The 14,677-nt window shown below is 38.2% G+C and overlaps 1 protein-coding gene across 2 annotated transcripts in view; it reads left to right on the forward strand.

The window, feature by feature from the left end:
* ADAM9 (ADAM metallopeptidase domain 9) overlaps positions 1-14,677 on the forward strand; it is a 92,133-nt gene that overhangs the window by 30,436 nt on the left and 47,020 nt on the right. For both annotated transcript variants that reach the window (XM_005856442.2, XM_014536428.1), the window contains exons 9-11: positions 1,824-1,993; positions 6,419-6,500; positions 7,031-7,164. In XM_005856442.2, the coding sequence (XP_005856504.1) occupies positions 1,824-1,993; positions 6,419-6,500; positions 7,031-7,164 (386 nt within the window). The remainder of the gene's footprint in view (positions 1-1,823; positions 1,994-6,418; positions 6,501-7,030; positions 7,165-14,677) is intronic.

A 14,677-nucleotide genomic window follows, 5' to 3' on the forward strand; every position in this document is an offset into this window, starting at 1 on the left:
AGGTATCTGAGGTTTGTTTAGCTTCTATAATTAAAACTTTGTTGCTTTCGGAGCTCAGAGCCGGGCCGCGGCAGGCGGGGAACCTTGGCTTCCTCCATCACTGGAGCAAGCAAGCCTCCTGCTCGCTTCAGCTGCGTGGCTGCCGGCCGCCATCTTTGTTGGTGGTTAATTTGCATATCTCCCTGATTAGCCAATGGGAAGTGTAGCGAAGGTATGGTCAATTACCCTTTTTGTCTTTTAATAGATAGGATGTTATAAGATAATTTTATTTATAAGATGTTTTCCTGATGAATATCAAGCATAATAATAATGGTGATAATGATGATAATGATGGTGATAGCATTCTATTGAGCATTTATAATGTTCTTGAAGCTGAGATAAGTGCTTTACATTTATGAACTTATTCCTCACAGTATTTCTATGAAATAGATAGTTCTGTAATCATTTATCTGAAACCTTTGGGGTACGTGTAATTCAGATTTTACATAAGAGTTTAGAAAGGTGCCAACTCAACACTGTGTGTGTGAGTGTCTATGTGTGTGAGGTGCAGTGAAGACGGAAACTTTATTCAGTGCAGATAGCTCAGGTGTGATACAGCACAACTGTGAGATCAGCATGACTGTGGGGCAGCTAAATATTGTTACAGCTCGATCATGAACCAGCATGGCTGTATGGTGGTTGTGGGACGAGGCCCTTGCAGCTAGACAGCTCTGCTTTGCTCCGCTTTGCACTGCTCTGCTCAGTGTGATGTCCTGGGTGTTTCAGCTCTAGTGAGGAAACATAATCCTCAGTTTTGGTGGAAAGGGGGTGTGCTCTCTGAACAAGAGAGGAGCTGACTTACATAAACAGAAGTGCTGTCCCTGGTCTCTGATTGGCCCATCCTCATGCAAATGGGGCCTCTAAATTTTTGCTGTTTGATTGGTCCAAAAAGCATTGTCCTGACTGGTTAGAATGGAGTTGCTCTGATTGGTCTGTGAAGATGCTGATGGGAATACAGCTGCTTAGGATGGGGAAAGCCTCAGTCCTATGGGTTGACATGCAGTTCTAGGAACTCTTTTATAAAGGCAGGAGCACAGTGCAGGCATGCAGTTTAGTGCAGGTTTCTCCATGAAGTGAGTTTTGCATGAGAGGCCTCTTTTTAGAAACAGCTTCTAGGCTCTGCTTTTAAATTTGAGCCGAGTTAGCCACTAGGAGCCCTTCTTAGTAGGTATTTTCTTTCTCACAGGCCACAAAGCTCATATGGTTCACTATGTATTATATAATACCCCACAGGATCTTGGGGTAGCATAATGTAATCAAAGGCATTAGTATTTCTATAGTGAAATGTGTGAATGTTCCCATTAATTGAGATAAATGTGAACTATAAATAGGCATGCATTAGTTTAGGGCAAGTTTTGGAATTAATTTACCCAAAACTTAAAATTTTCAGAGTATGTCAGATTTTGGAATGGAAAATAAAAAGGATTTTGAATTTGTATTATTTTTATTTTATGGACAAGGAAACAGACCCGTGAGAGGGTAGAATCTCATTATATTGAAGGGAATATTTTTTTGGAAGGGAAAAACATCGATGTGAGAGAGAAATATCGCTCGGTTGCCTCCTATATGCGCCCCTACAGGGATCAAACCTGAAACCTAGGTATGTTCCCTTCCTGGTAATTGAACTCACCACCTTCTGGTGCACGGGGCGATGCTCCAACCAACTGAGCAACACTGGCCAGTGAGGAGTCGTGTTTTTAATTTAAGTAGTTATTTTACTTCATTGTAAGCTAAAAGATATTCTTTAATATGTTTTTATACTTTTATTTCTGTTTTCTTCCTAGATGTATATTATGTTAAATATTCGAGTTGTGCTAGTTGGACTGGAGATTTGGACAAATGGAAACCTGATCAGCACAATTGGTGGTGCTGGTGATGTGTTGGGGAACTTTGTACAATGGCGGGAAAAGTTTCTTATAACACGTCGGAGACATGACAGTGCACAGCTAATTCTGTAAGTGATTTTTTCTTTTTAAATCCTCATCTGAGGAAATGCTCATTGATTTTAGAGGGAAAAAGGAGAGAAAAGAGAGAGAGAGAAAAACATCAATGTGAGAGAGAACATTGATTGGTTGCCTTACATATGTGCCCTGACCCGGAACTGAACCTGCAACCTTTTGATATAGGGCAGTGATGGCGAACCTTTTGAGCTCGGCGTGTCAGCATTTTGAAAAACCCTAACTTAACTCTGGTGCTGTGTCACATATAGAAATTTTTTGATATTTGCAACCATAGTAAAACAAAGACTTATATTTTTGATATTTATTTTATATATTTAAATGCCATTTAACAAAGAAAAATCAACCAAAAAAATGAGTTCACGTGTCACCTCTGATACGCGTGTCATAGGTTCGCCATCACTGATATAGGAGATGATACTCCAGCCACCTGAGCCACATTGGCCAGGGCTAGTTCTGTAAGTGATTTTTAAGAAGTTCTATTAATGAGATGGTCAGAATAATAATTTTTGTTTGTTTTCTTTTATTAAGGTTATATTTTCTTTTTTTAAATATTTTTATTGATTTCAGAGAGGAAGAGAGGGATAGAGAGATAGAAACATCAATGATGAGAGAGAATCACCGATCAGCTGCCTCCCGCATGCCCCCCACTGGGGATTAAGCTCGCAACCCAGGCACATGCCCTTGGCCAGAACCGAACCCGGGACTCTTCAGTCCGCAGACCGACGCTCTATTCATTGAGCCAAACCAGCTAGGGCAAGGTTATATTTTCTTAAGGTTTTTGATCATTTATTTAAATAAAGAAAACTTAATTTCATACAATAGGACCAAGTGAGAGTATAATAATATCTCTCTTCTGTGTTCAATTTCCTGTCACCTTAATCCCATGTCCTTCCACTTTCTTGGGTTTAGTTTACTCTCTCCTTTTGGTATGGCATGTATTCTAGTTTTGCGGGGGCTGACCAGCAGCCCCTGAACAGATTACTCAAACACAGTTTGATTGTGCAAGACAGGGCTAAAGGGCTCCTGGCTTTAGTAGCCAGAGCAGCCTCTATTGCCTGCCTCCTTAGGCCTTTATTGGAATTTTTCTCTTTAGATACAATCAGTAGGGTGAGTAATCTTGGGAGCACACATGTTTACATTGTCCTCTAGGCAAGGGCATCCAGCAGGGATTCATAAGGATTCCAGTAAACACCCCGGGGTCTGCATATGCACAGGCTTGTTTGGAAAGGTCAAGGAATAATTAGGGGCGCCACCTTCAACACTCCCCTCTCTCCCTAAGTCGGAATTCCGATAAACAGGGCAGGTGGCATTCCACACACTTCCCTTTTATCAGAATGACCTTACAACTTTCCAACCAAGTCTCTTGTGCTCCCCAACATAGTTTCTTTCATCTTGCATCTGAGAAAATGTATTTAATAGTCTCAGAACAGATTTTTAAAAAATTATCTTGCCCTAGAACAGTTTGGATCAACAGATAGAGCGTCAGACTGTGGACTAAAGGATCCCGGGTTCGATTCTGGTCAAGGGCACATGACCAGGTTGCAGGCTCGATCCCCAGTAGGGGGCCTGTAGGAGGCAGCTGATCAATGACTCTCATCATTGATGTTTCTCTCTCTTCCTTTCCTTTCCTCTCTGAAATCAATAAAAATAGTTTAAAAAAATTAACTCATTTTGATCTTTGATTATTCTTGGGTCTAAGTAACTCATTCTTTCAGAAGTGTGCTTTGTAGTTTGTTTAATAACTTTTTGATTATTTGGATGGGTATAAAATTCGAGGCATGAAATCTTTTTCCTTCAGAATGAATTGAATCTGCTATCTTTTGACTTCCAAAATGACTGTTGAGAACCATTAAATCATTCTGATTTCTGATCCTGTATATGTGGCTTCTTAAAATTTCTTTTTCTCTGGAAACTTATAGGATCTTCTCTTAATTCCCAGATGTCTTAATTTTCTTGATGATAGGCTTTTGTGTAGGTCTTTTATCACTGATGTGCTGTGTACTTAGTGGGTAATTTCAGTTTTGAAACTGATGCCATATAGTTTCAGGAATTATCTTTTGTTTCCTTTCTTCTCTTTGTCTTTTTGTTCTTTTTGGGATATTGTCTTAAATTTAACTTTTAAACTTTTTATTGAGTTTTTAATTTCTGGCTATCTTATTTTTAATGTTTAATAGATGTTTTTCATTCCCCTAAATTTTTTTTTACATAATCAGTTTTTTATTTCCTGGATAAAATAGTTTTCATAGTCTCTTTGAAATATTACTGATATATTTTAAAAAATTTTCTTCTTTTCTACAGCAATTTCATGGTACCTTAGTAAAACTTAAACTTATATAAATCACTTACTACAAGTACATTCCAAAAACTTACAGTAAAACCTTCACTGAAAATATTTAAAACATTTTATCCTCCTTAGAAGTTTTCTGGCTTGATAGGCTGGCTTTTTGCAAAAAGAAAAAATTCTATTTTATATAATACTTTTTGCCTACCTCAATGTTGATCAGGCGTCCTCAAACTATGGCCCACGGGCCACATGCGGCCCGCCGAAAACATTTATCTGTCCCGCAGGGTGTTTTTGCCGCCACTGCCTGTCCTGCTTAGCAGCCGACTCGTCCTGGGCCCGCAGTGTGCATGTGTGGAATGTCTGAGGGACAGTGAACTGGCCCCCTGTTTAAAAAGTTTGAGGACCTCTGATGTTGATGGTACCTAAAAAAAAATATTTTTTTCAGAGGAGAAACTTCCCCTGATTTTCTTTCGTTTTCTTTTGTTATGTGAGTTAATTTAAGCAAGGCACTGAAAATGCCAAAATGGATTTTTAATGCCCTGTAATCACAAAGGATTGGTCCTGACTTTTTAATTAATTTTTAGTAAAATTGCATCTACAAGTATCCTCATCCCAGTGAGTATGCCATCCAGTTCACACAAGACCAAAAGGAACAGGCATCAAGCATACTCTCTGTGCCTTGCCCAAGTATGCCTACCAAGCTGTCTTTCCCCCTCTTTTTGGTCTCTATCTGTTGTGTTAGAGGCATTTCCCAATGTCTCATGATCTCTGGTGTTTTGTTTGTGGTTAAAATGAGGTACTGAAAGCCTTTTGGAAGCATTGAGTACATGAGAGGGGGCTTGGGGACTTTGGAGTTCACTATATGGTGATCTGGTTGAAATTTTTCTCGGAAATCCCCTTATGTCAATATCTCAAGTCCTTTTCTCTTGGCTGGTCAGATGCTCCAGAGAAGGATTTAGTCATTCATTTAAAAGATATTCATTAGGTGTGTACCATAGGCACTGAGGTAGAGCAGTAAACGTAACAGACAAAACTTCTTGCTCTCATGGAGTCCATATTCTGGTGGAGGTGATTGGCCATAAATGAGATAAATAAGTATATATAATATCTATATCTATATATATAAAAGGCTAAGCAACTGTCAGACTGTCCCACCGGTAGTTACGATGAGCAATGACCACCAGGGGGCAGACGCTCCAACCAGTAGCTATGACGCACATTGACCACCAGGGAGCAGATGCTCAACATAGGACCTGCTGAGTTGTGTGACTTGGCAGCAGTGGTTCTTGGGTGACATACCCCAGAACCAGAGAGGAAGGAGCCCCATTCTTGGATGCATTACCCGAGAACTACCCTCTTGCAATCCGGGACCCCTTAGGGGTTGTCGGAGAGCTGGTTTCAGCCTGATCCCTGCAGGCTAGGCCAAGGGACCCCACCTGCCAGAGGGACCTTGCTCAGTCCGCAGATGCCCTTCAAGCCATGGCATCGCCCCAGGTGTGGCTGGTTGGGAGGGACCCTGGGGGGTTGGCTCTAGGGCATATCCGGCCCATCCATCTTGCCCAGTCCTGCCCTGCCAGCCACCTTCTAATTAATTTCTTTTCAATGAGCATGAATTTGTGCACCGGGCACTAGATAAATAAAGATAAATGGTAAGGTGGAAAAATAAAAGTATTGGAGGAATAAAGTTGAAATTTAGATAACATGGCAAAATAAGATCTCAGTCAGAAGATTTTGCCTAAAGACCTGAAGGAGGTGAGGGAGTGAGTTAGGGGTATATTTGGGTGAGAAAGTTCCAGGCAGAGGGAATAGATCCTGGGATACAAGTGATGAACCATATGGAGGCCACTGTGACCTTATTGTTCCCTGTGCTTCCTGCCTTGTAGCCTCCTGTGTGCATATGTTCATTGAGTTTGCTCCCTGTCTCTCACAAGAATTTTTGCATAAATAAATGTAATGCATTTTAGGGAGGTTTTTCATTAGAAGGTAGAAAACATTTGGTTTGGTATCTTCATTTTTCTAAAAAACGAATTTGTAATATTAATCTCATTCTCTGATGATAAAAGAGAGAAGGCTTTATTGTTTTCTGACTTCAAAATGTTACTTGTTATAACTTTCACCTTTTCTTTTTATTTAGGAAGAAAGGTTTTGGTGGGACTGCAGGAATGGCATTTGTGGGAACAGTGTGTTCAAGGAGCCACGCAGGCGGGATTAATGTGGTACATTTTTGTTCTTGATATTCACCTTTGGCCATCTGCATTAGGAGAGTGTCAAGCATTCACCATCTGCATTAGGAGAGTGTCAAGCATTTCTTGACTCTATACTTCCTTCCCTCATCCTTAAAACTATATTTTGGGTTTTATCAGGGACAATGTAGAAGTGATAGATGAGTTGGATTAAGTATCCTAATATTTATTAGCTCCTCACTTTTTATGGATGAGAAAATAGAGACCTCACTTAAGAAAATTAAATTAGAACCATGAACTTGTTTTCCCATAGACCACCATGAATAATCTATTGGTGCTAAAGTATTTGATCTATTGCTTAAAGAGTCTATCTTCATCAGTGTGTTGAGTCACACGAGTTTCTTACTAGGCTGAAATGTATAAGTACTGATGTTGGATGCTTGATTTATCATATATACTATTAACATTATTGTGATAAATTTCCTTTGTGAAAAAATAATTTCAGAAACAAAACATATCCTTTTGCTGAGAAACTGAGGTAATACCTTCTTGTGTTTGGACAGTTTGGGCAAATCACAGTGGAGACATTTGCATCTATTGTTGCTCATGAGTTGGGTCATAACCTTGGAATGAATCATGATGATGGGAGAAATTGTGTTTGTGGAGCAAAGAGCTGCATTATGAATTCAGGAGCATCGTGAGTAATGAGTTCTTTCTTCTTATTCTTTATAATGTGGTATTGTAGATCAGTATTTCTTAAACTCTGGGATATACTCATGTCTATGTTAAAAAACAGGAAAAATTATCCCTGGTTCCCCTGAAACTAATTACATGATACACCAATGAGAAGTCTGTATTTTAATTAAATAAATAATTCCACAAAGCTTTCAGCAAGAAATATTTATTTAGGCACAGGCATGTAGCTAACACTCTTCTTTAAACCAGTTGACAGACCAAAAGATATAAGAACATGGAAAAATTTATATCTGAATTACAAATTAGGGAAGGGATTCTGCTCAAATCAGTGCAGGTTAGAATATAGATTGAAGGACAATATGAAACATTTACTCACAAACCTCATGAGAAAACTGTTGTCACTGTAGGTGGAAGAGATCTTGATGTAGTCCTAACATTTCCAGTTTTATACGTAAAGGTGAGAGGCAAGACAAAGAGAAGGAGAAAGAAGCATTAACATTTATTGAACTCTGTTTCTGTATCAGGCACTGTTCTAGGCACTTAAAAGGTATTAATCAGTTAATGTGCAACAACCTAATGAGATGTAGGTACTTTGTTATCTCTATGGATGAGGAAACAGGTCTCACATCTAAGGAAGTGGTGAAGCTGGGATTTGAAATCAAGAAGTCTAGGTCAAGAGCCTGTGATCTTAGAACCCCTTCTTTTGCCAGGGTTCAAAAATAATTACAATTGAGGGTCTAAGGGTGAACAAGAACCATTGAGTTGTTGGGCTTCTTTTTGATGCAGAGTTCTCAGAAGGCAACAAGGTTCCATCCTGCTTTAGTAGGCCGTTGTGCTAAGCAGAGAACTGGACATGACCACAGTGCATGTGTGGATTAGAAGCTGAGTCAGAGAAAAAATTAGATATGAAAGATGTTCATCTCTAACAAACACAGATGAAGATTTCATATGGGGAATATCCATGGCCCTAAGGATTCACTCCCTTTTCTATTTTCCTCAAGCTCCTAGGGCACTGAAAAAATAATAAAGCTTCTGTTAGCCATCACTCTAAATATGAGAATATAATTGTAATCACATACTGGTATAAAGGGGAAGCACTCAAGCAGGATTTACTGCAGAATTTATTGATTTTTGAGCAAATACTAGGCTGAAAAATAGATATGGAAGAATTAGTATAGCACTTATGAAAAAACTATCCTTAATAGAAGTGTAATTATATTCACAAGAAAAGTCATGATTGTAAAATATTTTATGTTGGACAGGGAAGTAAGTTTAGTGTTTGCTCTGGCTGGCAGTGAAGTTGAGGAAGACATAGATTCAGGGGAAAGAAAGAAATAATCAACAGCGAGATAAAATAAGAGACTAATGAAAAAAGGAACAGTAAGAGGAAGGAATGTCATGAAACAGTGCTGTAGTGGAATTTAAAATGGTATGACCCATACTTCATTCACTCATCAAATACTTATTGAGCACTATGTGCTAGACTTTGTTTTAGGCACTTAGACTATCTCAGTGAGTTAGATAAAGACTTGTCCTGTACAGAATTTACATTTTAATGGCGGAAGACAACATATTAACCTAATAAATATATCAGTAAAAGGTCACAAACCATTATAATTATATTCAGGAAACACACCTGTATCAAAGAGACTCAAAATAAGACAAAAATTATCACTTTTCATTTATGAGATATATAATCATTAATGAACATTTGTCATAGTTTTTTTTAAATTTTACGTTATTAAGATATATAATGTAAAAAGCACCTCAAGGGAAAATGTTCCTATATATTAGAGAAAATTTTAAAATCTCTTTCTTAATCATTGACAGATTATGTAAACAAAACACATATAAAATGTAAACAGAAGTCTGGAAGAAACTTTCTGAAAAATTAAAAGAGAGTTTATTCAGGTAATGATTTACAAACCAGGAAATGTAGCCCTTGGTATGAACCAAATAGATCAGTGTTTCTCAACCTTCCTAATGTCGCGACCCTTTAATACAGTTCCTCATGTTGTGGTGACCCCCAATTTCATTGTTACAAATTGAACATAATTAAAGCATAGTGATTAATCACAAAAACAATATGTAATTATATATGTATTTTCTGATGGTCTTAGGCGACCCCTGTGAAAAGGTCGTTCGACCCCCAAAGGGGTCGCGACCCACAGGTTGAGAACCGCTGAAATAGATGTTCCAAAATGGATGGGATAAGGCAAGGTTTATAAAGGCAAAAATTGTAAAGAGCTGACAATCAAAGAGATGGGTTGCTAGGGGAAATGAGACCGTAAACTCACAGTATTTGTTTTCTGATTGGTAGGGGCAACTGTACTTTTAACAGTTGGTTGACTCAGTGGCCAAGCATGTGTGGTTTGAGATGAGAACAATAGGTAAAATATGATTAAGCATTTGTCAACATCCTAGTTTCAGCCCAGGCCATAGAACAAAAGGCTGTTTTCTTATCACACAATTATAGTACAGGAAGTATTATTTAACAGTGATTCAAGGAGTATGATTAACAAACAGTACAGGGGCTACTGCTTACTCTGTAGGTGGGTTCTGAGCCCAAAAGGGCAAGTTATGCTTTGTAAGCAGCTTCAGAGATCAAGCTGCAAAAATCCAAATATTGGGCCACAAATTATGATATTAAATTTCTGATAAGTCCTTAAGATTATAGAGGTTTAAATAAATATTAGTATGGTTAATTTTATAAGTAAAACTTCAAGTGTCCAGTTGGCCATATATTTTACCAAAAGAAGGCTTACTTAAACATGTATATAAGATTATGTCAAATATTAGGCAACTTACCATTTTCCCTGTGAGAAGAGCTGCAAATAAATTTTTTTTTGGCTAACTTAAAAATATAACCTTATAGGGATGTAAAAGACATAAAGGGAGGGAATGTAATTGGCTCTTGGAGAGGAAAACAGTAGCTATTAGCCCTGTTATTAGCTAATAACAGTAGCCCTACAGAAGTTGAAATAGTGGGAAACTGCCAACATAAGGTGACCTGATGGAGAGGGATCCAGAGGAACTAATCCGCCTTATTCTCCTGCTGCCTTCTTGTCTCTGCCAGTGCCCCTTATTTGGCTGTGTTTTATTGGATACAGTCCATACAGGTCATTCTCCAGCAAGCATAGAGCACAGTGGAAAAGGATGGGGAAAATATTTGTCAGTCCCATTACTTTATCTTGTTTTGCATCAGCTAATGCATTGAATAAGGAAAAGATTTAGGAATAATTATTTGAAAAGGGGAAAGCTCAGATGATATGATTGTCTAGTTTTGAACAGCAAGGGAATCAATTAAATAGTATTAGAAATATAGTTTTAAGTGTATAAAATAGATTCCCTTTAAACCAGTTATAACCATTTTGAAAAAACGTGAGGGGAAAAACCTGTTTTTATTTGTCTAAAGTTCAAGATATCTCAGAATCAAGATGAATATAACCCAGGCTGGATTTATTATTATATATTCATTATTGTGACTTCCCATTTTTCTTCTTCTGATTTTAAAAGAAACTAATCTTTAAACATTTTTGTGGGCCATTGAAAGTATGAGGGGTCCTAGGCACGTGCCTATTGTGCCTAAGTTGGCCCATTCTGTTATAAATATAAATATTTAATAGTATTGAACTTTTAGGTGATTGCTGTTACCAGTGTTCCCTGGAATATATTCTTGAGAACTGACAATGTATGCTGGAAATATTGTATTGCTGATTTTGTTGTGGAGTTTTAAAATTTATTTATTTAAAAATATTTTTATTGATTTCAGAGGGGAAGGGAGAGGGAGAGAGAGATAGAAACATCAATGATGAGAGAGCATCATTGATCGGCTGCCTCCTGCACGCCTCCACTTGGGATCAAACCCACAACCTGGGCATGTGCCCCAACTGGGAATCGAACCATGACCTCTGGTTCATAGCTCAGTGCTCAACTGCTGAGCCATGCTGGCTGGGCTTAAATTTATTTTAAAAAAAATGTCAGAGGATAATTATATTTCAAATATATCTGAGTGGATTGTCTTGATATTATGTTCCCATTACTACCAGTACCATAATAGTTTCACACTTTTATTTAGCAATCTAATAGGGATTTTAGGATACATATATTTGTTGATTGTTGCCTTTGCCTTTTGGGGAGGTTCTGTGATTGTGTAACAAGGTAGTATGTGAGTTTCCACATATTTTCTTGATCTTGTAATAATTTTATGTTAGTGTAGTAAATTAAAATAAATCAGGGCTAAAAGAAGAATGTCCTGTTTGTAATTTACTTGTCTGGGGCAGAGAGGTAGCTTGTGGGCAAATATAAGTATTGGGTAAGTGTATGTAGTCACTACTTGCAAATGTTCACCACTTGAGTTTCTGTCTTTGTTTTATTGTTCTTTTGTATATGAAGCAGAAATATGTTGGGCTTACTGGGTTGAAATGGGGCATGGCTCAAGAATGGTCTTAAGTTTGGAGATGTAGTTAAAGAGACAGCTGGGACTGGGGAGGTTGTGTAAGGAATAAAATATCAGCATTTCATTGCTTATAGGGGATTAGCACAGAAGCACTTTAGGAATGGTTGGCTAAAATTGGGTCCATAGCAAACACAGAGATTCTTGGAAGCTATAATCTGAGGCAATACTTGTAATAGCTTGGTCCTAAAAGACTTCTAAAGAAGGCACATTGATTTCTAGATCTAAAAATACCAAGTTTTGGAGAATGAAAGGTTTTCCACCTTCCAAAAAAGAGCATAAGTGACACCTGAATGAAGGGGGACCTGCTTCTCTTGAGGGAAATGTGAACTATCCCAGAGAGGACATTGCACTAACTTCCACTTTGAACAGGAAAGTGTTCTGGGCAGAGGACAGAATAGGACAGATAGTGTTGGATTGACAATTTAAGATGTGGTGGGCCTCATTAGACAGATGGCTTAGCCTATTCCTAAATGAAATGGACTGACTTGCTCCACCAGATGGCAATACATTTCTTAGATTTATTAATGGTGCTGTTTTCTGTTGCATCATCGTGTGTGTGTGTGTGTGTGTGTGTGTGTGTGTGTGTGTGTGTGTGTGTTTTGTTTTTAAATCAGAGAGATCCTGCTCTGCAACTCAAGTTTCCCTCTTATTCTGTGTCCTTTATCTTTGACTACTCCCACTGCTATCGGGCTGCTCTGTCATTGTTAAGTGGAATTCTGCAGTAGCCTTTTGCATAGTAACCATTCAGATCAAGTCGCTCCTGCTCAACACTTTCTATTGTCATTCTCTCCCTTCTCCCTTTTCCCAATCTCCTCCTTTCTCTCATAGTAAAAAGTCAATTTCTTACAATGGCCTATTCCCACCTTCACTGATGCACTTTCCCCACTGGGGATCGAGCCTGCAACCCAGGCATATGCCCCTACCAGAAATTGAACTGTGACCTCCTGGTTCATGGGTCCGATGCTCAACCACTGAACCACACTGGCTGGATGATTCTATTTTCTTATTGATGATTGCTTCCTATCAATGCTATGACCCGTCAGCTTTCTGATCTCTAACAATCACCATCAGGTTGAGCAAAGTCATCTTTTATTTTTTTTTCTATAGGATTTCTTAGTCCTGATTAAGGAACCTTCTAGTTTACTATATGCTGCTGAACCTAGCTGTAGGAAGGGAAGCACTGCAAATAACTCTTGCTGGGTCTTCTTATTCTGGTGCAACTTGTGATATATTAGGACAAAACATTTTTATTGTCACAAATAAAACTTACAGAAAATGGTTATTTCTTTAAAACATATACATAATCCAAACACTTCTTACTACTCCCACTGCTATCGGGCTGCTCTGTCATTGTTAAGTGGAATTCTGCAGTAGCCTTTTGCATAGTAACCATTCAGATCAAGTCGCTCCTGCTCAACACTTTCTATTGTCATTCTCTCCCTTCTCCCTTTTCCCAATCTCCTCCTTTCTCTCATAGTAAAAAGTCAATTTCTTACAATGGCCTATTCCCACCTTCACTGATGGTATCTCACATTACCCATTCCTTCACTGACTCGCTCCCACTCCAACCTTTCTGGCTTCTTTATTTTTTCTTGAGCATGCAAGGCAGGCTTCTATTTTAGGGTTTTTGTACTTGTTCCTTCTCCCTGTAATGTTCCCTTGCCCCAGATAGCCAGTTTTGATTCAATTGTCACAATGTTTGAAATGCCTGTCCTGACAGCTCTTTTAAAAATTGCAATCGCTTCTTTGCCTACACAGGTTATCCCCTTCACCTCTTCACCTTTTCCCTCAATTGCACTTATCACCTAATATACTATTGAATTTACTTATATATCTTTTAAATATATTTTTATTGATTTCAGAGAGGAAGGGAGAGGGAGAGAGAGAGAGAAACATCAACAATAGGAGATAATCATTTATTGGCTGCCTCCTGCACACCCCCTACTGGGGATCAAGCCCACAACCTGGACATGTGCCCTTGACCAGAATCGAACCTGGGACCCTTCAGTTTGCAGGCTGATGCTCTATCCACTGAGCCAAACTGGCTAGGGCTTGAATATACTTATTAAGTTTACAGTCTCATTCACTTGAACATCATCTTCACAGAGGTGGGGATTTTTGCTTTGTTTACTAGTACTGTGTTATCCCTTAACAAAGAAGAGTGCCTTGAACATAAAAAATGTTTAACAAATATTTGTTGAATGAATGATATTGTAAAAAGACTCCTTACTATATCCTTAAACAGAGAGTAGCAAGAAAAAGAATATGGAAAACAAGTGTTGTTATTGTCAAAAAGCTTGTGCCATACCTTTCCTTTCTGTGTGAGTCAAAATATTGTCTTTACTCATTCTTTTGTAATAGGCAATTGATCGTTCATGTTCCTTCTCTGCCAATCTGTTAAAACCCTTCAGCATCTCATATTCAAAGACGTTTTTGTCGAGTAGTAGTTAACAGTTCCAAAATGTTCTAGACAGACTGCCTTCCATTCCCAAGAGCCTAGAGCCAGGACTATCTCCTTCCCTGGAGATTTTGGGTCAGTTAGCAAAGAAGAGTGTACTGAATACCCAGGGGACAAAATTTCACAGGAAGGAACTGTTCCTTAGATTCCTGGGATTTACAGAGACTCAACATAGATAGGAATGCTTCCTCAAACACTATAATGCAACCGTTTTTATTCCCACTGCTACTTTGGCAACATTGCTCAACCTGATGAAAAAGGGGTTCTTTCAGGGCACTAAATTCCCCTGATAAAATTTTAATGTGACTTGGATTTCTCAAAGATTCTTATTGTATATTTGGGTGTGTTTCCCACTAGTCTTCAAAAGTAAATATAGTTAGTGGGAATATGTGAAAATATTTTATAGTGACTGAGTAAAACAATAAGTGAAAAGAAGATTGGGTAAACGTATAGCTAGCTCCGAATACTTGAAGACCTTTTACTATGGAATATAAATAAAACTTAATTCTGGATAGGACTAGATCATCTTTAAACTGTCTTCTGACGAGATTTATGATTTTATATTTCAATGAAAGTGATTGTTTGGAAGATTTTTTT

The sequence above is a fragment of the Myotis brandtii genome, unplaced genomic scaffold (assembly GCF_000412655.1).
Source record: "Myotis brandtii unplaced genomic scaffold, ASM41265v1 scaffold103, whole genome shotgun sequence".
NCBI classification, from domain to species: Eukaryota; Metazoa; Chordata; class Mammalia; order Chiroptera; family Vespertilionidae; genus Myotis; species Myotis brandtii.